Source organism: Gopherus evgoodei, unplaced genomic scaffold (assembly GCF_007399415.2).
Source record: "Gopherus evgoodei ecotype Sinaloan lineage unplaced genomic scaffold, rGopEvg1_v1.p scaffold_32_arrow_ctg1, whole genome shotgun sequence".
Lineage (NCBI taxonomy): Eukaryota > Metazoa > Chordata > Testudines > Testudinidae > Gopherus > Gopherus evgoodei.
This window is the reverse complement of record NW_022059994.1, coordinates 3,579,723-3,602,464: the sequence shown is the minus strand read 5'-3', so window position 1 is coordinate 3,602,464 and position 22,742 is coordinate 3,579,723. Positions and strand designations below refer to the sequence as shown.

Genomic DNA, 22,742 nt, shown 5'->3' with positions numbered 1-22,742 from the left:
CTATGAGATGGTGACCTCGCTGGGTAAGGGATTCCTGTCCCCTCGGTTATTGGAAGCCATGGGGTCTGTGTGTCTGACTCTGGTCAGGTTCTTCCCTGGTCAGTTAGATCAGAGGGGAATGTTTTGCGTAATGCACAGCTCCATGCCCTCTCCAGTGGGACATGGGTGTCAAAAGCTAATGGACATGCTGGTTCATCCCCATCCCTCCAGCTTTTCAAGGAGGAGAAGCTGTGTATTCTCCCATCTGTATTATTTCCCATTCACAGCAAAAAATCCCTTTTCACTTCCCTCCTTGGGACTAGCTCCAGCTATGGGGAGGGCTCTGGGCTCTGCAGGTTTAGAAAGAGGCAGGGGTTTAACCAGGGGCGGCTTCAGGCCCCAGCACGCCAAGAGCATGCTTGGGGCAGCAAGCCACTGGGGGCGCTCTGCCGGTTGCTGCAAGGGCGGCAGGCAGGCTGCCTTTGGCAGCTTGCCTGCAAAGGGTCCACTGGTCCTGTGGCTTTGGTGGACCTCCAGCAGGCGTGCCTGTGGAAGCAGCCTGCCTGCCGTGCTTGGGGCGGCAAAATGCCTAGAGCTGCCCCTGTGTTTAACACCAGAGCAGGGTGTGCAGCAACAAGGCCCCCAGAGAGCACAGATCCTGGGAACACCTAGTGAGGGTATAATAATTTTCCCCACCTCCTCAAATATCTGCCTGTCCCAAGGGGGCTCAGTGACCATGTTCCCATCTTCTTGGATTCCACAATCTTCAAGCACAGAAGAGGACACGTTCAATGCAGGAGAATGTCCTTTGTGACAGACACTCTCCCACTACTTCAAACACCCCGATCTGGTCTAATTTCACCACCTGCGCAGGATTTCCCATTCCCAAACCTAAGCTGATAGCCTGGCTGGAGCGAGGGGAAGAGCCATGGGTGCCCGATTTCCAGGCCTTCAAGGAAAGAGAGATCCCGAAAGGCACCCATACAGATGAGGACTGTCATAGAAACCATCTGGTGAATGAAGGAAAAAGTTGAGAATTCCAAAAATGTGGTGTGAGTAAGCACCCTCGGTTCTTCCTCATCTCACCCAGAGAAGGGCTTTAGTCAGCAGATATTGCTCACAACTTTCCACTCACCCTGTTAGCTACTGGAGTTTCCTTCCTATCTTTCCTTCTCTCTGAGTCTTTGGGTGGGAAGTAGAAGCAGAATCCAGTTGCTCAGTCTGTGCAAATTTAGTGTGTGGGCTTTTCCCTTTGTGCTATTCCTCTTTCTCCCCAACACAATGACTCCTGTCTGGATTGTCTCTCTCCCACCAGGTGATGAGATAGTGAAAGAGAGCAAGGAGGGGAATCTTCATGAGGAAGTTCCTGGGGAAACGGAACCACTGGGCACCTTTGTGGGAAGAGCTGCGGAGAATTTTTCCCAGTGCTTGGAACAGGGAGAAGCCTGGGGAAATTGACACAGGTCAGAGAGGCTGCAGGGAAACCACGCAAGGAAGAAAAGTGTTGGATCTATTCTTTATGAGGGAGGAGAAAAAAGTCCCAGTGAAACCACAGTCCCACAGACAAACCTTACCAAAGAGAAACCCTATCAATGCCTCGAATATGGGAAAGGATTCATTGTGAGATCATACCTTGTTACACATCAGACGATTCATACTGGAGAGAAACCTCTTCAATGTTTGGAGCATGGGAAAAGCTGTAATAACTGCCCAGACCTTAATAACCATGGGAGAAGCCACACGGGAGAGAAACCCTATCAGTGTCTCAAATGCGGGAAATGTTTCAGTTGGAATTCAGCCCTTATTGTACATCAGATAATCTACACTGGAGAGAGGCCCCTTAAGTGCTTGGACTGTGGGAAAAGTTTCATACAGAGATCAAACCTTGTTACACATCAGATAAGCCACAGAGGAGTGAGACCTGATAAGTGCTTGGACTGTGGAAAAAGTTACACAGCAAGATCAGGCTTTGTTACACATCAGGCAAGCCAAACAGGAGAGAGGCTTTATAAATGCTTAGCATGTGGGAAAAGCTTCAGTAATAGCAGAAACCTTAATAACCATTGGCGAAGCCACACAGAAGAGAGAGCCTATAAATGCCTGCACGGCAAGAATGGTTTCCATTAGAAGTCAGCTACCTTACAAGTAGAGAATCAGTGTTGACAAGGCCAATTCAATCAGGATATATGTGGTTCAATCCCAATATTTGATGAAGAGGGGTCAATACCAAGAGAAGGAGAATTGCTTCTGTAGTGAGCCAGCCACTCCCAGTCTCCATTCAGGCCTAAAGTGTTGGTGTTAAGTTTGCAAATGAATTGTAGCTCTGCAGTTTCTCTCTGAAATCTGTTTTTGAAGCTTTTTGGTTGAAGGATGGCTACATTTAAATCTGTTATTGAATGTCCAGGGAGACTGAAGTGTTCTCCTACTGCTTTTGTATGTTACCATTCCTGATGTCTGATTTGTGTCCATTTATTCTTTTACATAGAGACTGTCCCATTTGGCCAATGTGCATGGCAGAGGGACATTGCTGGCACATGATGGCATATATCACATTGGTAGATGTGCAGGTGAATGTGCCCCTGATGGGGAGGCTGATATGATTGGGTCCTATGATGGTGTCACTAGAGTAGATATGTGGACAGAGTTGGGAACGGGGTTTGTTGCACGAATTAGTTCTTCGATTAGTGTTTCTGTGGTGTGATGTTTAGTTGCTGGTGAGTATTTGCTCCAGGTTGCAGGGCTGTCTGTAAGTGAGGACAGGCCGATCTCCCAATATCTGTGAGAATGAGGGACCATCTTTTAGGATAGGTTGTAGATGGTTGATGATGTGGTGGAGAGGTTTTAGCTGGGGGCTGTATGTGATGGCCAGTGGTGTTCTGTTATTTTCCTTTTTGGGCCTGTCCTGTAGTAGGTGATTTCTGAGTACCTGTCTTGCTCTGTCAATCTGTTTCTTCACTTCCCAAGGTGGGTACGGTAGTTTTAAGAATGCTTGATAAAGCTCTTGTAGGTGTTTGTCTCTGTCTGAGGGATTGGCGCAAATGTGGTTGTATCTTAGGGCTTGGCTGTAAACAATGGTGTGACAGTACCGCCCATACGGCTTTATGGGAATATGATATAACTGGAATATGTTTTGTGCTGCCTATGCCATGTAACATATCTCTGTAAAGATTATGGTCTACTATTTCTGTTCATCCTATTTGTACACATATATCATTTTGTACTGGAGGTTAAAAATATGGGCTGTATACTTGCTTGATTTCTAAGTAAGCTTTGTGAGGCATTTGGTCAGCTTCTTTAGGAAGGAATTCGCAAGGTTAAGTACCGGATCAGGAAGCACTTGGAGAACAATGCATCTTGGAATGCTTCAATCCACATGAGAAGTCTTCCTGGAGACATACAAGATACCATAAAAGTGGCAAAGAGTTCTGTGGCACCTTATAGACTAACAATCAGGTGCCACAGAACTCTTCGCTGCTTTTACAGATCCAGACTAACACGGCCACCCTCTGATATTTGTCAAGATACCATGTGGACAATGGCTTCTGCCTGTAAAGACTGTGAGTCATGCATGGACATGTGACTTGCCCAGGTGACTCCAGAGCTCCATCTTGGAGCTGGACTTTGCCTAGGAGTGAGGAGGGGTGTCTCCACCCACAAGAGAAAGTCTATTTAAACCCGTGGGAGACCCCTCCATTTGGTCTGCAGCAGCTAAAGAGGAAGCCTCTCCACCCCCGGGATACTTGGAAGAAACTGGAACAAAAGGGTGTGAGTGATTGCTGGACCCAGGCTAAACGGAGATTAGTCTATAAAAGGGAGCATCCTGGAACTGGTGAGGATCTTATCTGTATTCAGTTTGATTAGACATAGATTTGCACATTTTATTTTGCTTGGTCACTTACTTTGTTCTGTCTGTTACTACTTGGAACCCCTTAAATCCTACTTTCTGTATCTAATAAAATCACTTTTTACTTATTAATTAACTCGGAGTGTGTATTAATACCTGGGGGAGCAAACCACTGTGCAACTCTCTCTGTCACTGTTATAGAGGATGAACAATTTATGAGTTTACCCTGCATAAGCTTTATACAGGGTAAAATGGATTTATTTGGGTTAGACCCATTGGGAGGTGGGCATCTGAATGTTAAAGACAAGCACACTTCTGTGAGTTGCTTTCAGGTAAACCTGCAGCTTTGGGGCAGGTAATTCAGACTCTGGGTCTTTGTTGGAGCAGACGGTGTGTCTGGCTCAGCAAGACAGGGTGCTGGGGTCCTGAGCTGGCAGGGAAAGCAGGGGGCAGAAGTAGTCTTGGCACATCAGGTGGCAGCTCCCGGGGTGTTTCTGTGATCCAACCCATCACAGTAGCGTAGTCAAGCAGGATCTGTGCACAGCTGATTGCTTTGAGGTACTGGTAGTGATTTTAAGTGTGGTGGCTGGAGAACAGACAAAGTGTTTACTGGTTTGTTATTTTCTGTTTGCTTATTTCAGGAAGAAAGCAGGGACAGAAAGGGAAGCAAAATAGATAAGATTGAAGGTCAGAAGAAACTAAAACTGCAAACTGGTTGCAAATTATCCAGAAAGGCTGAACTGTGAAAGTCTCTGTTAACTAAGCATCCCCTGAGATGAGTGCATTTCCGTTTCAGTGAACTGCAGAGGGCTTGTGGCCCAGCACAAAAAAGCAGGAAAATGAGTACCAGTGATGCCGCCAATAAACTAGAGCTGGCCAGACTGGAAGCAAAAGAGAAACCTAGAACTAAGACAATTAGAAATTAATGCTGTGGAGGCAGAAAAAGCCAGGAAAGAGCCTGCTCACAAGAGAGCTATGGAGGCAGAGACAGCAAGAATGGAGGCAGAAGCAGCTGCCCACAGAGAGCTATGGAGGCCTAGAGGGAAGCCCGGAAACATGCACTGGCTGTTATGGAGTTGAAGGGACAAAATCCTCCACCTGCTGGCTCCACTTCCCCAAAAATCCACAAATTGGAGTGACTATGTCCACAGTATGATGAGTCTAGCGATATTGCTGAATAGTTCATCACCTTTGAGAGACTGTGCACCCTCCATGCCATCCCTGAAGATCAGAAGATGACCACATTGATAGCAAAATTGACTGGCAGAGCTCTGGACATATTCAATAAGATGCCTATTGATGATGCTTCAAACTATGGTAAATTTAAGGAAACAGTTTGAGGTTATGCCTGAAACCTACAGGGTTAAATTCAGGAGTCTTAAGAGGGGATTTGGATTGAGTAATGTGGCTTATACCAATGAAATGAGAGATTTGGTAGATATGTGGGTGTGGGGGAAGGGCATTACAAGCTTTGAAGGAACGTGTGATCTGGTTACTCAGGAACAATCCCTGAATATGTGCAGTGATGATGTAAAACAGGATTTGTGGGACAAAAAGGCAAATGCAGTGGGTGAATTGGCTGGGTATGCAGACTCTTATGAGCAAGCACAAGCTGCAATGAAACATAAACCACTGGCAGAAGGGTATATGGTTGCGAGAAAGCAGAATCACTGTTTTACCCCTGGGATTGGGAAAAAAGAGGCTGGACGGTCACCTCCCCATTCCTCTGGTACTCATCCCAAATTTCCCATGCAAGCAGAGGAGCCCAAGAGGTGCTATCATTGTAAGTCCACGGGGCACCTGAGGGATAAGTGTCCCTTGGAGAGTGGAAATGGGCAACAAGTAACACATGAAGCTGCTGTGGCCTCTTTTCACACAGGATTTGTAAAACTTGCTTCCACACAACCAAGCAATGAGCATGTGCGGGGGGGGGGGCAACAGTTGGGGTTCGTTTGCCCAGTGTGCGTATCCCCAATGACCACACCGGAATGGAGAAGCAAGTATCTTTATTTGAGTCAAATAAGGTGCAAGGAGATATACAATCTCAGATCATGCACACATCACTATCCTCTTCCCCACCTTGTATACCCCACTTGTTTACAAAGATGTTCACAGGTGCCACAATTCATCATTTACAATTCATTAAGTACCGGATCCTTTAATTAAACTATATCCTTTACCCACACTACAGAGCCCCCCCTTTGCTCAATTACATCTTGTACCATAAACAAAAGAACAAAAGAAAATGATAAATGATTACATGTACTCATGCTAGCTTTAAAGGAACATATTGATTAATCTAAGGGGAAATTCAAGGGCGATGGCAGGCCTGAGAATGTAAACTTTTAACCCCATGCCATATTGCCAGTTACCTGGAGCGCTGCACCCCCCAACAAGCATATGCATGCTGTTAAAATTAACGGTGAAGTGCTTCTGGGATTAAGGGACATGGGTGCTGAGATTTCTGTGGTCAAAAGGGACCTGATCCAGGAGAAGGATTTGCTGCCTGGTCAAATGCCAGAATTAGAGCTGGTAGGGGGTTACAAAGTCCTTGCACCTTTAGATAAAGTACATATGCAAACTTGGGATTTGCAGGCTGAACTGACGGTTGCAATGGTGGCACACAATTTTGCACTGTTTCTACTGGGGAATGATTTCTTTAATGTGGCAGAATCTGTCCCAGGGTTGGTTAGCAGTGAGAAAGAATCTTGTGGTAAAAGCCCTGGAGGGTGGGGGTGAAGTCACATGGACTGCTGGGATTCCTCTGCAGCAGTAAAGGATGCAGATTGGGAGGCAGGGATGGTTGTAGCCAGTTCTTGTAGCCCAGGGGCTCAAGGGACGTTTCAGAGGGAGGGGCTGGACAAAGCCAGCTCCTGTCCCATAATCATCTCCCCAGGGGAGAGGGATGTACCACCTTGTTACAGGGCGGCCACCCCGGCTGTTGACTGCCAGGAAGTTGCAAGTCATCAGGGGGCAGGGCCTGCCCTGGGGTGCACAGAGGCGTGTCCCCCAAAGGTGGAAGTTGGGGTCCTGGTGACCACTGCGGTGGAAGCAGATCCCAAGATCTCTATAGCTGGACACAAAGCCAACCTGAGTGAAAAGGGGCGAAGTTTGCTGGCCAGTGAAGAGTCTGCCATAGCTGGTAGCTGTGAGCCGACAGCTGGACCAGGGTCACCTTCCCTTTTGGGGGACACAAGAGTGTCTGACCCAGAGAGGGAAGCCCAGAGAGAAGGTGGGGGGGGCAGAGAGTCTGCCCACCTTTTGTAGGAAGGGACTTTCCCAGGAGGGTGAAAAGTCTGCATTTGAAATGCCAGTCCCCTCTCCTGTGGATCAGGTTTTAAGGGAAACCTGGGGGTCAGATCTCCTGGAGGGGGGGATCTATCCAGATGACCTGCTGAGAACAGAAAGTGGGGTGTCCAAAGGGGTCCAGAGCACCCCATTGAAAGATGTTGTTCTTGCTACACTTGTAAGAGATAAAACTATCTGGGGTGGGGGAGGATCTCTGCATGGGTGAGTCCAGCCCAGAGAAATTCCAGAGGAAGGGGCCGAGGGCAGGTATGCTTGCAGTACACCCTTTCCTGGCCAAAGACCCAAACACATGCCTGAATTAAAAGCCTTCCCCAAAGAGGCAGAAGAATCTGCATCAGAGTGTCTACCAGAGGGCACAGAGAACTGGGAAAATGCAATAGACGCTAAACAAAATTGAGCGAACGAAGCCCGTCCACTATAGATTTGCTATTAACCTTGTGTCTTTTGCTGATTCACCTATGGGATAAAACAAAAGAATTCACACTAGTGGTAAACCCTTTATAGATGTGGGATATACCTGATTTGTGGCAGAACCTGTTGTACATGCTAGGGATGGTGACAAGACAGCCCCCAAGCATGTTACTTTTCAGCCTATACCTGTAAACAGACTGGAAGCTTGGCACAGCGGCAAAAGCATAGCAGGACCATGCTGCTGTGTAGAAGGGGAAACTGAGGCACACCACCTCATGGCATTGGTTGCTAAATGTTAAGACACCTCCACTTTAATAGATGTTGCTGTCTGCTTCTGTTGGCAATACTACACCCCAACCTGTTTTGAGGCATCTGGGGACCAGGAACCCCAAAACTAGCTAGAACCCCTACGATTGACATCATATGGTTTCATGGTACTGAAAAGGAATGTGACCAAAGACAAACAGGAATTGTACAGGTTCCGCCTCCGCTATGGACAGTGCCTCTGGCAGTAAGGTCAGGGAGAGGTTGTGATGGTACCTGCCATAAGGCTTTATGGGAATATGTCATAACTGGAATATGGTTTGTGCTGCCTGTGCCATGTAACATATCTCTGTAAAGGCTATGGTCTACTGTATCTATTTATCCTATTTGTACACACGTAACATTTTGTACTGGAGGTTAAGAATATGGGCTGTATACTTGCTTGATTTCTAAGTAAGTTTTGCGAGGCATTTGGTCAGCTTCTTTAGGAAGGAATGCACAAGGTTAGGTACCGGATCAGGAAGCACTTGGAGAACAATGCATCTTGGAATGCTTCAATCCACATGAGACGTCTTCCTAGAGCCGTACAAGATACCATAAAAGCCGCAAAGAGTTCTCTGGCACCTTATAGACTAACAATCAGGTGCCACAGAACTCTTTGCTGCTTTTACAGATCCAGACTAACATGGCCACTCTCTGATATTTGTCAAGATACCATGTGGACAATGGCTTCTGCCTGTAAAGACTGTGAGTCATGCATGGACATGTGACTTGCCCAGGTGACTCCAGAGCTCCATCTTGGAGCTGGACTTTGCCTAGGAGTGAGGAGGGGGGTCTCCACCCACAAGAGAAAGTCTATTTAAACCCATGGGAGACCCCTCCATTTGGTGTGCAGCAGCTAAAGAGAGAGCCCCTTACTGAAACTTAATGGGGGGAGGCGTTGCTTCGCCATCTCCTAGTTCCAAAAGAAAGGGGAAGGGCCAATGAGAAATCAAGATCCTGAGACTGACAATAGGAAGGGGCCAATGCTCAAGGTCAGCCTGAATGACAGGGCAGGCAGGCCAATGAGGGAGTCAGGGGGTCCTCGCCTCTTCTCTCTTCTGTGTGAGCGGAGCTGGCTGGTCCAGAGCAGAGCGGGAGGTGCCAAGGAAAGGGGAGAATTGGCTTGCAGGCAGAGCAGCAGCAGTGCTGAGGCAAAGAGAAATTGCAACAGTTAAGGAAGGGGATCCTGGGCAAGGAGATGCCCTCAGCCAAGGGGCCTTGCAGGCCAGACTGGGTGGGGGATCATACTCCTGACAGGAAGAGGCTGATCTAGGAAGAAGGATCCTGCCACCTAGAGCCTGAGGGCATGTGGCCACCACCAGAGTAAGTGTCTGACCCATGGCATCCCTGCAGGAAGCCTGGGACATGGGAGGAACAGACTTTGAACTGCCCTGACATTCCAGAGATGCTGGATGTGGTGTCTCCCCCACCCCCCAACCCCAAGTGGGGTGACGTGTTTTCCTTTAATCTTTCCCACTTTTCTCCTTATTTTTTTTATTACTTGCTGTTTAATTAATTGTATTTGTTCTGAACTCTGTGCAATGGTCAAGGAAGCATTCAGGGAAGCACCCCACAATGGGGACACCTTAGGAAGGAACAGTCAGTTTCACACATACAGAATGGGAAGAGACTGTCTAGGAAGGAGTATGGCAGAAAGAGATCTAGGGGTCATAGTGGACCACAAGGTAAATATGAGTCAACAGTGTGATACTCTTGCAAAAAAAGCAAACGTGATTCTGGGATGCATTAACAGGTGTGTTGTAAACAAGACACGAGAAGTCATTCTTCTGCTTTACTCTGCGCTGGTTAGGCCTCAACTGGAGTATTGTGTCCAGTTCTGGGCACCGCATTTCAAGAAAGATGTGGAGAAATTGGAGAGGGTCCAGAGAAGAGCAACAAGAATGATTAAAGGTCTTGAGAACATGACCTATGAAGGAAGGCTGAAACAATTGGGTTTGTTTAGTTTGGAAAAGAGAAGACTGAGAGGGGACATGATAGCAGTTGTCAGGTATCTAAAAGGGTGTCATCAGGAGGAGGGAGAAAACTTGTTCACCTTAGCCTCCAATGATAGAACAAGAAGCAATGGGCTTAAACTGCAGCAAGGGAGATTTAGGTTGGACATTAGGAAAAAGTTCCTAACTGTCAGGGTAGTTAAACACTGGAATAGATTGCCTAGGGAAGTTGTGGAATCTCCATCTCTGGAGATATTTAAGAGTAGGTTAGATAAATGTCTATTAGGGATGGTCTAGACAGTATTTGGTCCTGCCGTGAGGGCAGGGGACTGGACTCGATGACCTCTCAAGGTCCCTTCCAGTCCTAGAGTCTCTGAGTCCTGAATGATCACAAGAAGATTGGGGCTTGAGCCCCTCAGGAACCCTGGGCCCAGCCTTGGGGTTACGGGGACCAAAGTGGAAGGGGAGTCCATGAGGTCAGGCAGCCCTGGGGGAAGATAGTGGGAGCAAGGACTCAGATCCTTTCACTAGCCAAGTCCCCCGGGGCTGTGTATAAGCCAGGAATGTTCCCCACAATAGCAGGACTGTTTCCCCGCTTACCCAAGTGCATATTTATTGGTTTGTCCTAAAGTTAATGAAGTATTTCAAGAAAAAGTGCCAGAGCAGCCACCCGAGAGAGCTGCTGGCCACACTCTGAGACCAGGAAAAAATGGGAGGTAAGAACCCCATAGTTAGATGCTTATGATGGTCGCTTTTGACCTTAAAAGTCTGTGAGTGGAACAGAAGCCGAACACAGAGAGAAGCGCTACGTGGTGGGTTTATTGCTAGGACCCAGGAGCAGCCGGGAGGCGGCTCCGGGGCAGCGAGCGCTGGGCTCCGGCCCGGCAGCAGGAAGTGACTCGCAGCCGCTGCGGTGACTCTGGCTCCCAGGCTCCTGGCGAGATCCCCGAGCCCCGGCGGCTGGTGCTGGGAGCCCGGAGCCCTGGCTGCAGCCGGGAGAGGGGAATCTCCAGCAGGGCCCTTCCCGCTGCTCCCCAGGAGCCTCTCCCAGGGCAGAGCCCCCAGCCCGGCCCGGCCCCTGCCCCGGGGGGCCCCGCTCGGAGGGAAGGTGAGAGAGACCCGCCCCCCCCCCCCGGCACCCCCGGGCTGCAGGGGGAGGTTTGGCCCCAGGCTGCTCCCAGCGGAGCTGGTTGCGATTCCCGCCCGGGGCCCGGGAAAGCTGCCGCCAGCCCCGGTGGGGGCGGGGCGGGGCGGGGGGAGCCACTCCTGGGGGGCTGAAGGGGTGGGAGCGGGAAGAGGGGCAGGGTGTAGATAAGCGGGGGACAGGGATGTGTGAGGGGCAGGATGGGAGGGCGCTGGATGTGGCTGAAGGGGGGGATGGAGCGATGTAGGGGAATCGTGAAGATTTATGGGGCGGATGGGAACGGCTCCAATTGAGGGAAACTCTGAGTGGGGGGGTCACTGAGAGGGAAAGGGGAGATGTGGGGAGGGAAGGCTGGGGGGAGACTGTGAGAGCCAGACTGGCTGGAGAACGGAGAGAAAGGGTAGGAGGCGGGGAAAAGGGGTGGGGAGAGACGCAAGGCAGCTCCTCCACCCCATGGGGCAGGAGAGGGGGAGGGGCAGCCCCCGCCCAACAGCCAGACGGGGTCAGACGCTACAAGGCAAATATCCAGACCCTCCCCCACCCTACCCCACCCCCTGCTCCCAGTGTATTATTTTCAGACACACCCAGGCTGGTGGGGTCTGTGTGTCCTGAGTGTTGGGGGCTGCCCAGGGCCCTGGTCTGATTTCCGGGCAGGATCCAGATCTCAGCCACACCGGAGTCAGAGCAGAATCCCTGCTGGCTCTGACATGGGGGATAGGCCAGTGGGATCAGCCTCTGCCTGCCTGTCCCTGGGGGTGCAGTTCTGGCCAAGGGAGAGGAGGAGCCTGGTGCTCCCTGGCTCAGATGCTGCTGCGTCCTTTACCTGAGAGCCCAGAGTGTAAAACTGCTGCTCCCCAGCTGGGGCTGTGCCAGGGACAGACTTTCATTAACACCCTCCTGGGCTCAGCCCAGGTGGGGACTTTCACCGAGCCTGGAACCAGCAAAGTGGCTCCTTTGATTCTGCTCTTTTCCAGCATTTGTCTTAGAGACTCTGTCCGTGGGGAGGTTAAAAGTGTCTCAAGGGTTCAGTGCTGGGGGCAGGGGCCGGGTCTGTGTTGTGATAAAGTGACTGAGGGTTTTCCCAGCACGGCAGAGCCCAGAGCGTTTGTCTGCAGGGAGAACGCCTCGGGGGAATCAGGGTGTGACATGGACTCAAGCCCCTTCTGGAACCTCCCCCATCACCCCTCTCACCCCGACAGGCTGAGGAATCACGTCCAGAAGTCGCTCCAGATCATCTCATCTTCCAGGGGACAGGGAAGGGAAATGGCTGCGATGGAGCCACCTAAGGTAGAGGCCTTTCAAGGTGGGGCTGGGAAAACTGACCCCACTGGCCGGAGGCTGCTGTGAAATACGCAGGGAAGCTGTTGGGATTCCTGTCCCTGTCCTGGCTCAGAGCTCTGCTTCCCGGATCAGCCTGTGGCTGGCAAGTGTGTGGGAAATGATAAGACCCTGCCCTGCTCCATGTGCTGGGGGACAAGGAGCTCTCACCTTCCCCCTCCCGCTGAAGCTTCTTGGCTGTTTTGAACAGGGCGCAGGAGGGGGATTCAGCTTTCTATGGGCATCCTCTCCTGTGAAAAGTGGGATTCTGGGTGGGGTAGCAGGTGCTGAGTGGGAGACTCTTGTTGTTTCAGATGCCGGTGACCTTCGAGGAGGTGGCTGTGTATTTCACCCAGGGGCAGGGGGCTCTGCTGGACCCCGCTCAGAGAGCCCTGTACAGGGACGTCATGCAGGAGAACTACAAGATGGTGATCTGTCTGGGTAAGGGATTCCCGTCCCCTCAGATATTAGAAGCCTTGGGGTCTGCATATCTGAATCTGGTCATGTTCTTCCCTGGTCAGTTAGATCAGAGGCGAATGGGTTCCACAATGCACAGCTGCCATGTGAGAGGGACTTGCATCTCCGTGCCCTCTCCAGTGGACAAGTTAAACCAGGCCTGCATAACATACGACACGCAGGCCACATGTGTGAACCCACATGGGGGGAGTAGGCAAGCGGTGGGGTGGGGCAACCCAATGGCTGGCCGGCAGGTGGGCGGGGTGGTGAAGAGGCCAGTGGCAGGGTGGGGGGTGAGGGTGAGCCAGCAGCGGAAGGTAAGAGACCAGTGGCAGGCAAGCAGGTGAGCTGGTGGCAGGGAGAGCAGGCAAACCGGCGGCAGACAGGCAGGTGAGAGCTGGCAGTGGCACGAGGGCAGACGAGCCGGCGACAAGGGAGGGAGGCTGAGGAGGCAAGAGGGCAGTGAGTAGGCGAGCCGGGAGGGCTGAGGAGGTGAGCAGACGGGCAGCGGAGGGAGGTGGGCGGGGGCTGAGGAAGTGAGCCTACGGGGGTAGGGGGGATGATGAGTCAGGCGGGCAGTGACGGGGGGGGGCGGTGAGGAGGCAAGTGACAAGTCGGTGGCTGACGTGTTCTACTGATTTTGTCTCTCATAAAAATTGTTCCTTTTTGCTGCTTTTCTCTGGGCTGGGGGTTGTCCCAAGGCTGCAGAGAGGGTGTTCCCAAAGGAAAGTGCTTGCTCCTAACCCCGAGGCTCTCAGTATGTCTGCTCTCCTCTAGTCTGTCCACTTGACAAGTGTGATTGTCCTTGGTCTGCTCCCAGCCCTTCTCCACGGGGTGCAGCTGTCTGGAGGTGCTGCCTTCCACACCTTCCTCATTCACACCTCGTTCCTTCAACAGGGCAATTGATTACAAAATGGGGGGAAGATCTTATTCTACTTCTAGCAAAAAGACAATTTTCTTTTACCTTAATTATGCTACCTTAGGGGCCCACTAAAACATATTACCAAGGTTCAATACTGCTGTTTCAGGGGGTGGTGCTGGAGAAGGAGGGTTTGTTTCTGCGGAGTGGCCGGCACTGGGGTAGGTGGGTGTTTTGGGGGGCTGGGTGGCGCTGGGGAGGTGTTTCGGGGTGCAGTGGGTTTGGGCCCTCAGCTGATTTCTTTGGAGTAATATGGCCGTCGCTGCTTTACGAGTTGTGCAGGCCTGAGTTAAACTATCCCAACCGCTCCAACTTTCAAAGGGAAATAAATCCAGCATTGTCCTGTCTGTGTTGTTTCTCAGCTGCACACAAAATCCCTGTTCACCTCCCTCGTTGGGACTAGCTCCAGCCTTGGGGAGGACTCTGGGCTCTGGAGGTTTAGAAAGAGGCAGGGTTTAAGTCCAGAGCCGTGTGTGAGTCAGCAAAGCCCCCAGAATGAACAGATCCTGGGAACGCCTAGTGAGGGTGTAGTAATAATTCAACTCACCTCCCTAGACAACTTCCTCTGCCCAAGGGAGCTTCCTCTGTGCAAGGGAGCTCAGTGACCGTTTTACCGTCCTCTTGGATTCCATGTTCCTCCAGCAGAGCACAGGGAAATGTTCCACTCACAGAATGTCCTTTGCGACAAATACTGCACCAGTGCTCCATGCACCCTGATCTGGTCTGATTCCACCCTCTGCACAGAATTTTCCATTCCCAAACCTGAGCTGATCACCCTGCTGGAACGAGGGGAAGAGCCGTGGGTGCCCGATCTCCAGGACTGCGAGGAAAGAAAGTTTCCACAGTATACCCGCACAGGTGAGGACTGACACAGAAACCATCTGGGGAATGAAGGAAAAAGTTGAGAATCTCAAAATATGGTGTGAGTGACGCCCTCAGTTCTTCCTCATCTCACCCAGAGCAGTGCTGTAGTCAGCAGATATCACTCACAACTTTCCATCCATCCTGTTGGCTGCAGGAGTTTCCTTCCCATCTCTCCTACCCTGTGAGAGTTTGGGTGGGATCTGGAAGCAGAATCCAATTCCTGATTCTTTGCAACTTTCCTGAGTTGAGTTTTCCTTCAGTGCTATTCCTCTTTCTCCCCAGCACAATGACTCCTGTCTGGATTGTGTCTCTCCTAGCAGGTGCTGAGCAAGGGAGTGAAAACGAGGAGGAGAATCATCATATGGAAGTTCCTGGGGAAGTGGGACCACAGGGGACCTTTGTGGGAAGAGATGAAGGGAATTTTTCCCATTGCTGGGAGAAGGGAGAAGCATTGGGAAATTGGCACAGGTCAAAGAGGCTTGTGGGAAAACACCCAAGGAAGAGAGTGGATGAATCTATTAACAGTGGGGGAGGAGATGAGGATCCCAGAGTGCAGCAGGCAGATCCCAATGCAGAGACATCATGGCACTGCCTGCAGTGTGGGAAAGGATTCATTGTGAGATCACAGCTTGTGACACATCAGACAATCCATACTGGAGAGAAACTCCTTCAATGTTTGTATCCTGAGGAAAGCTTCAGTAACCGCTCAGATCTTAATAACCATGAGAGAAGCCACACCATTCAGTGCCTTGAGTGTGGGAAATGTTTCAGTTCAAAATCAGCACTAAATTCACATAAGAAAAGCCACAGAGGAGACAGATCCCATAAGTGCTTAGACTGTGGGAAAAGTTTCAAGCGGAAGTCAGACCTTGTTAATCATCAGGCAATCCACACTGGAGAGAGACCCCATAAGTGCTTGGACTGTGGGAAAACTTTCACATGGAGGTCGGCACTTGTTAATCATCAGGCAATCCACACAGGAGAGAAACCCCATACATGTTTGGACTGTGGGAAAAGTTTCACATGGAGGTCAGCGCTTGTTAATCATCAGGCAATCCACACGGGAGAGAGACCCCACAAGTGCTTGGATTGTGGGAAAAGTTTCAGGCAAAGGTCGGCACTTGTTCAACATAAGGCAACCCACACAGGAGAGAGACCCCACAAGTGCTTGGATTGTGGGAAAACTTTCATACAAAGGTCAAGTCTTGTTCAACATCAGGCAACCCACACAGGAGAGAGACCCCACAAGTGTTTGGATTGTGGGAAAAGTTTCAGACAGAGGTCAACCCTTGTGAAACATAAAGCAACCCACACAGGAGAGAGACACAAGTGCTTGGACTGTGGGAAAAGTTTCATAGAGAGGTCAACTCTTGATAAACATCAGGCAATCCACATAGGCGAGAAACCCCACAAGTGCTTTGACTGTGGGAAACGTTTCAAGCGGAAGATAGATCTTGTTAATCATGAGGCAATCCATGCAGGAGAGACCCCATAAGTGCTTGGACTGAGGGAAAAGTTTCACTTGGAGATCAGCGCTTGGTCATCATAAGGCAATCCATATAGGAGAGAGACCACACAAGTGCTTGGACTGTGGAAAAAGTTTCATACGGAGGTCAGACCTCATTAAACATGGGAGAATCCACACAAGTTCTAAACTTGTGCAGCACATGGCAAGAAAGGGTTAAGCAACTTGCATGAAATTGACTCAGATCAACCTTTGGAGAGAGATTTCAGAAGTGTGTCCACCTTAGATAAGCTAGAGTTTGAAATGTAAATGTGTATAAAGACTTGGAAGAAGAGGGGTAACTGTAGTGGTCTATGTTAGCTATATCTTGTTAGAGGTTAACAATTTATCCCAAGGATTCCTGTGTTCTATTAATTCAGGGATCAATAATTCAGAGATTATACCCATCACCAATGTCACCTGCCCAATTCTAGCTCAGTCACATTGAATTCGCTGGGGGTAGGGGCTGAAGGATGGAGGGAATGTTTATAGCTGAAATCGCCAAAATGTGTTTTGGAAGGTTAATGTCAATGGGATCTGTTCCGCTCTCCTGCTCGGACATTTTCTCGGGGGATCCCGGAGATGGAAAGGAGCAGCTGTTACCATCTTGGCTACCAGTTCCCACAGTGACTCTCTACACTAACAATTCTCAAACTGTGGGCAGAGCCTCCCAGTGGAGGGACAGGAATGTGTCAAGGGAGGTGTGATCAGTGTGGGTTGTTTGTTTTTTTTTTAAAAAGCACTGGCTGTCATCCCCAGGTGGCTGGGGCTCATGAAGAAGGAACAGGCCCATATGGGAGCTGGGGATAAATGCTCAGGCCCTGAAACCCAGGTGGAGCAGCAGCACAGAAGTAGGGGTGTCACTGGGGTGATAAGTCTGCTGTGAACAGTCATATTGAGGAATATCACTTTTCACGTGGCCACGCTCACTTCTGTGCTGCTGTTGGAGGGCTTCAGAGCTTGTCGCATCGCCAGCAAGTACTCTGCCATTAGAGCTGGGTGGCGATATATGTGCTTGTGAGGGTGGGGTGTAATGACCGCAGACACAAAGTTGTGGTAGTGAGGGAGGAGGAGTGGTGATGAAAACCCTGTGAGAACTCCTGGTCTACACTATTATGGTCACCACATTTACAAAACGATAAATCTTCAAAGTATGTCTTGTGAGGTATCATAGGAAAAGTCATCATCTGCTGAATATTATTGTCTGGTTAAAATGTGTCTGTCAACTTTCCTGGGCCTCCCCGCCCCATCTGGGAGCATCACAGAGCTGAAGCCTGCAGGCTCCTCCCATCCCCAAAGCCGGGAGCAGTGGGGAGGCTGAACCTGGGACCCCCAATGCCTCCTGAAGCTGAGAGTTGTACTGGGAGCCCTCCTGCCACTACACAGCCCCTAGCTACCCCCTGCCTGCTCACAGCCCCTAGCTACCCCCCTGCCTGCACCCTAAGCCACCCACCTATCTGTACACAGCTCTTAGCTACACCCCTGCCCATGTCTTGAGCGGTTTTCAAACTTTTTAAGCTGAGTCGCCCCCTCACCGAGTTAAGTTTTTTGGTTGCATCCAGCCACTACCCAGACTGGGTGGCCTCCTGAGTGAGTCGGGGTGGAGGTGCCACGCCTTCCCTGGACCTTGTTGTGCACAGCTGGCTTGAGCCCTGCCAGCCCTCTCCCCACCCCCAAATAGAAGTAAAACTATGCCTATGCGCAAGGATGTCCCCAGGGCCGGTGCCACACGCTCCTCCACCCCTCTCCCCCACTTGGGCCCTGGCATTTTTATGGGATGCAGAAGGGGGCATCAGCAAGAAAAAAGTTGAGAACCCCTGCCCTGAAGGACGGCTGGACGCTCAGGCCATAGACTGACTGTCGCCTGCCCCCTGGTTGGGGGGTGAACCTCAAAGAGGAGAGTGGTACAAAAGCACAAGGGAGACTGGCCTCCATTTTTACCTCTCCTCTTCCATCTTTACAGAAGGCAAGAATACGCCTTGAAAGGCAACAGGGGCCTTGGAGTGGGGAGGACGGACCAAGGCTGGAAGAAAATCCAGCCTGGGTACTCAGAACTGTGACCTGCCTGCAACAGCGGGTGGGGTGGGAAAACCTGTTTGCTTCACATTTTCCTTAGTTTAGTAATATTTAGGACTTAAAAAAATAGAAAGTTAAACATGCATTTTAACTATTCTGACCTTTTTACATCTTTATCCCTTGTAATTCCTGAAAACCCCCTTGCTGCAGTTAATAAACTTATTTTAGTGTTTTGTCTGGACCTGTGTTTTCATTGAAGTGTTTGGGGGATTTGACTGGAGAGAACAAGGTTTTGGCTTAATCAGGCCCCTTTGGGGGAATGACCAACTAATGACTGAGTTTGTCCAGCCTAGTGAACAGATTGGAGCTGTGCAAGATGCACTTTCCCAGGGTGCTAGGCTGGGAGAAGAAAACTGGCTGATGTTGTTGTGTCGTTTGGTAAGTTCCTGAGTGTCTGGCTAGTCGCACTCAGTTCAGTGCAGCCAGGAGTGACTTTGAAGGCTTGTGACTGTGTGTGAGCAAAGTGTGGAGTAGTTTGTTGTTCACATAGGGCAGCAGTGTAAAACATGCCCTGGGATGGAGAATTAAGCAGTTCAACATTCCAGATTGTACTCTGGGATAGGTCTCACTCTCGCTCTTTCCTGGGGCCCACATGGCACTGTTAGGCTTTCATCATCCTGAAAGGGAAGCTGAGCAGGGCAAACCAGAGAAGGGGAACCAGTCGACATCCTCAACTGCTTCGGCTAAATCCTAACTCCCCCTGGCATATGAGACTTCAGGTTCTGCTGCCAGCCTTCCCCTCATGTGTCTGTTTCCTTCCTACTGGTCTAAACTATTATGCCGCCCTTCCTCCCCCTTCTATTCTCTATCCTTTTGCCTTCTCTCTCTTTCCTCTACAAATCTGGCCCAGCCAGCTGAGAGGTTTTGCACCACTGCCAGTAGCCTCTGACCAGGGAGGCAGGTTAAAGCCAGGCCTTAGCTAGCCCAATGGGGAGAGAAGTTTGTCACAGACGGGTGCTGAGTGAGGGAGTAACAATGAGGAAGGGAATCATCAGGAAGTTCCCGGGGAAGTGGAACCACAGAGGACATTTGTGAGAATAGCTGAAGGGAATTTTCCCCAGTGCTTGGAACAGGGAGAAGCCTGGGGAAATTGGTGCAGGTCAGAGAGTCTTCTGGGAAATCACCCAGGGAAGAAAGTGTGGAAGGAAACAAAGATCCCACAGCCCAGCAGACAAATCCCAAGGAAGAGACACCCAGGTACTGCCTCCAATTTGGGAAAGGATTAATTCTAAGATCACAGTTTGTGACACTTCAGACAATCCATACTGGAAACCAGGGCCGGCTCCAGGTCTTCTGCTGCCCCAAGCAGCAAAAAAAAAAAAAAAAAAAAAAAAAAGCCGTGGTAGTGCAATCGTGCCGCTCCACTCTTTGGTGGCAATTTGATGGCAGGTCCTTCATTCCGACAGGGACTGAGGGACCCGCCACTGAATTGCCGCTGAAGACCCAGACGTGCTGCCCCAGTAGCGAACAGAGTGCCGCCCCTTGATATTGACTGCCCCAAGCACCTGCTTGCTTAGCTGGTGCCTGGAGTTGGCCCTGCTGGAGACAAACCCCTTCAATGCTTGTACAGTGGGGAAAGCTTCAATAAGTGCTCAGTTCTTAATAAATATGTGGGAAGTCACACTGGAGAGAAACCCAATCAATGCCTTGAGTGTGGGAAATGTTTCAGTTCTAAGTCAGTACAAATTTCACATCAGAAAAGTCACACAGGGGAGAGACCCCACAAGTGCTTGTACTGTGAGGAAAGTTTACCATGTAGATCAGTCCTTGTTAAACATCAGGCAATCCACTGAGGAGAGAGACCCCATAAGTGTTTGGACTGTGGGAAAGAGATCACATCTCATGAAACATGGGAGAATCCACACAGGATCTAAACTTCTGTGACATGGGGCCAGAAAGGGTTAAGCAAGTTGCAGGTTAATGGACTCAATTTGAACCTTTACAGGCATGTTAGAGAAGTATGTAAATGGCAATTAGGGCCATTTTACATTAGCTGAGGTAGAGTTTGAAAGGTACACTTCTATTGTTAAAGACCCAGAAGAAGATGTTAGATGATTAACGATGTAACCAAATGGTTCCTGTAGTCGGTTACTTCTGAGATCAAAAGGGAATATTAACATTTCAAAGAAACATCCGTGTAATAATATCATGGTATATCTCTTTAAAGTTTGTGGTAAATCTATGAACTGCTTTATGGATAGTTATTTTATGTTAATCCCACATAATTAATTACCAGTGATGTTCAGGAAATAGAAGGATACTTCATTAGCCTATTCTTCACCCAAAGACTGTGTGCTGTTAAGAGAGTGAAAAAATCCATACTAAAACTCTTGGGGCCTGATTATTTTATCTCAGATCTTCATTGGTCACAACTTCAGAAAAGTGGGAAAAGTTTCATTCAGCCATCGCACCTCATTAAATATCAGAGAATCCACAAAGGTGTGAGAGACCCTAGGAATAGCTTGACTGCAGGAAAAGATTCCATTTGAACTCCACATAGAATCATGAAAGATTAGGATTGGAAGAGACCTCAGGAGATTATCTAATCCAATCCTCTGCTCAAAGCAGGACCAACCCCAACTAAATTATCCCAGCCAGGGCTTTGTCAAGCCCAGCTTTAAAAACCTCTAATGATGAAGATACGACCACTTCCCTAGGCAACCTAGTCCAGTGCTTCAGCACCCTCCTAGTGAAATAGTGTTTCCTACTATCCAACCTAGACCTCCCCCACTGCAACTTGAGACCATTGCTCCTTGTTCTGTCATCTGCCACCACTAAGAACAGCTAAGCCCCTTCCTCTTTGCAATCCCCCTTCAAGTAATTGAAGACTGCTATCAAATCTCCCCCGCCCCCACACCACTCTTCTCTTCTCTTCTCTTCAGACTAAATTAAGCCCAGTTCCCTCAGCGTCTCCTCATAAATCATGTGTCCCATCCCCCTAATTATTTACGTTGCCTTCCACTGGACTCTCTCCAATTTGTCCACATTCTTGTAGCAGAGGGCCCAAAACTGGGCGCAATACTCCAGATGTGGCCTCATCAGTGCTGAATAGAGGGGAATAATCACGTCCCTCGAGCTGCTGGCCATGCTCCTACTAATGCAGTCCAATATGCCATTAGTCTTCTTGGCAACAAGGGCACACTGCTGACTCATATCTAGCTTCTTGTCCACTGTAATCCCCAGGTCCTTTTCTGCAGAACTGCTCCTTAGCCAGTTGGTCCCCAGCCTGTAGCAGTGCATGGGATTTCCCACTGTAGCAGGGAGAGCACGCTGCTCTGGTATGTAAGGATCAGGCCCTTTTCCTGCAGCCATATTGTAAGGCCTAAAATTCTACGGCCTTTGTCTGCAGCCAGACTGAAAGAGCAGCAGGCATTAGTTGAGTAGCAGGAAGTCACATCCTCTAGTTCTATCTAAATTACATTAATATAATGCAATGTCAGGGTGTTAAGAAGGACACCCCATCTTAATGGCACCCACTATCACCAGATAAAGAACCAGATCTTAAGACGGTTAAAGCCACCAAACTAAGTTTTTCTTTCTGTGTGACAAGAAATCACTTATCAATAGCTGGGGTTGTGAAATCCCCATTTCTTTACTCATTTGTCTTCATGATCCCCACTTCCCTACTGCTTGTCTGTATGGTCTCTGGTTCTTTAATAGTTTCTGTCTGTTGTATCATTAATTTTTCTAGGTGTAAATCAATTCAGATGGTGGGATATAATTGGTTGGAGAATTACATTACAATATGTTAGGTAGAATGATTGGTTAAGATCCAGCTAAGCAGGACTCAAGTTTCACTCTATAAACTGGGATCCAAAAGGAAGTTCTTTGGGGAGCCAACTCCAGGACACAGGCCCAAAGATCAGAGCTGCCAGACCTCAACACCCTGCCAATGACACTGTGCAGAAACTGGAGTCCCCCAGATGGAGCTGATCCTGACTAGCCACCAAGAAAAATTCATCTGTCTTATTGGGAGTGGTGAGCACTGCATGCTTAGCGTGTGTATTCTGTTCTGGTGACTGTTAATAAATAGAAGTTGTCAGGGTTCCTTCCCACTCTGAACTCTAGGGTACAGATGTGGGGACCCGCATGAGAGACCCCCTAAGCTTATTTCTACCAGCTTAGGTTAAAAACTTTCCCAAGGCACAAATTCCACCTTGAACAATATGCTGTCACCACCAAGTGATTTAAACAAACATTCAGGGAGGGCCACTTGGAGCCTTACTTTCCCCAAATATTCCCCCAAGTCCCTACACCCCCTTTCTTGGAGAGGCTTGAGAATAATATCATCACCAATTGGTACAGATGAACACAGACCCAAACCCTTGGATCTTAAGAACAATGAAAAATCAATCAGGTTCTTAAAAGAAGAATTTTAATTAAAGAAAAGGTAATAGAATTACCTGTGTAAAATCAGGGTACTTTACAGAATAACACAAGACTCAAGAACACAGAGGACTTCCCCTGTAGGAAAAACCTGAAAGTTACAAAAACAGAGATAAACCTCCCTCTAAGCACAGGGAAAAATTCACAAGCTAAAACAAAAGGTAATCTAACGCATTTCTTTTCTGCTACTTCTGCAAGACTAGATGCTTAGTTCAGATATATTTTCCCCTGCCCTGTTTCCTGGCTGGCTCCGACAGACCCAGACCAAAAACCTT

The 22,742-nt window shown here is 49.3% G+C and overlaps 5 protein-coding genes across 10 annotated transcripts in view; 4 read left to right on the top strand and 1 right to left on the bottom strand.

Moving 5' to 3' along the window:
- LOC115640751 (zinc finger protein 436-like) overlaps positions 1–22,742 on the top strand; it is a 452,700-nt gene that overhangs the window by 110,069 nt on the left and 319,889 nt on the right. The gene's annotated exons all lie outside the window — the stretch shown is intronic.
- The window catches only part of LOC115640827 (zinc finger protein 300-like), a 308,757-nt gene that overhangs the window by 47,119 nt on the left and 238,896 nt on the right, over positions 1–22,742 (top strand). The gene's annotated exons all lie outside the window — the stretch shown is intronic.
- Positions 1–22,742, top strand: part of LOC115640730 (zinc finger protein 260-like) — a 341,512-nt gene that overhangs the window by 105,275 nt on the left and 213,495 nt on the right. The gene's annotated exons all lie outside the window — the stretch shown is intronic.
- Positions 1–22,742, bottom strand: part of LOC115640774 (putative zinc finger protein 66) — a 687,485-nt gene that overhangs the window by 577,318 nt on the left and 87,425 nt on the right. The window lies entirely within an intron of this gene.
- LOC115640675 (zinc finger protein 850-like) overlaps positions 1–22,742 on the top strand; it is a 542,158-nt gene that overhangs the window by 473,830 nt on the left and 45,586 nt on the right. The window contains exons 2-5 of the mRNA XM_030543551.1: positions 12,145–12,232; positions 12,577–12,703; positions 14,280–14,495; positions 14,819–15,989. Of these exons, the coding sequence (XP_030399411.1) occupies positions 12,209–12,232; positions 12,577–12,703; positions 14,280–14,495; positions 14,819–15,989 (1,538 nt within the window). The 5' untranslated portion in view covers positions 12,145–12,208. The remainder of the gene's footprint in view (positions 1–12,144; positions 12,233–12,576; positions 12,704–14,279; positions 14,496–14,818; positions 15,990–22,742) is intronic.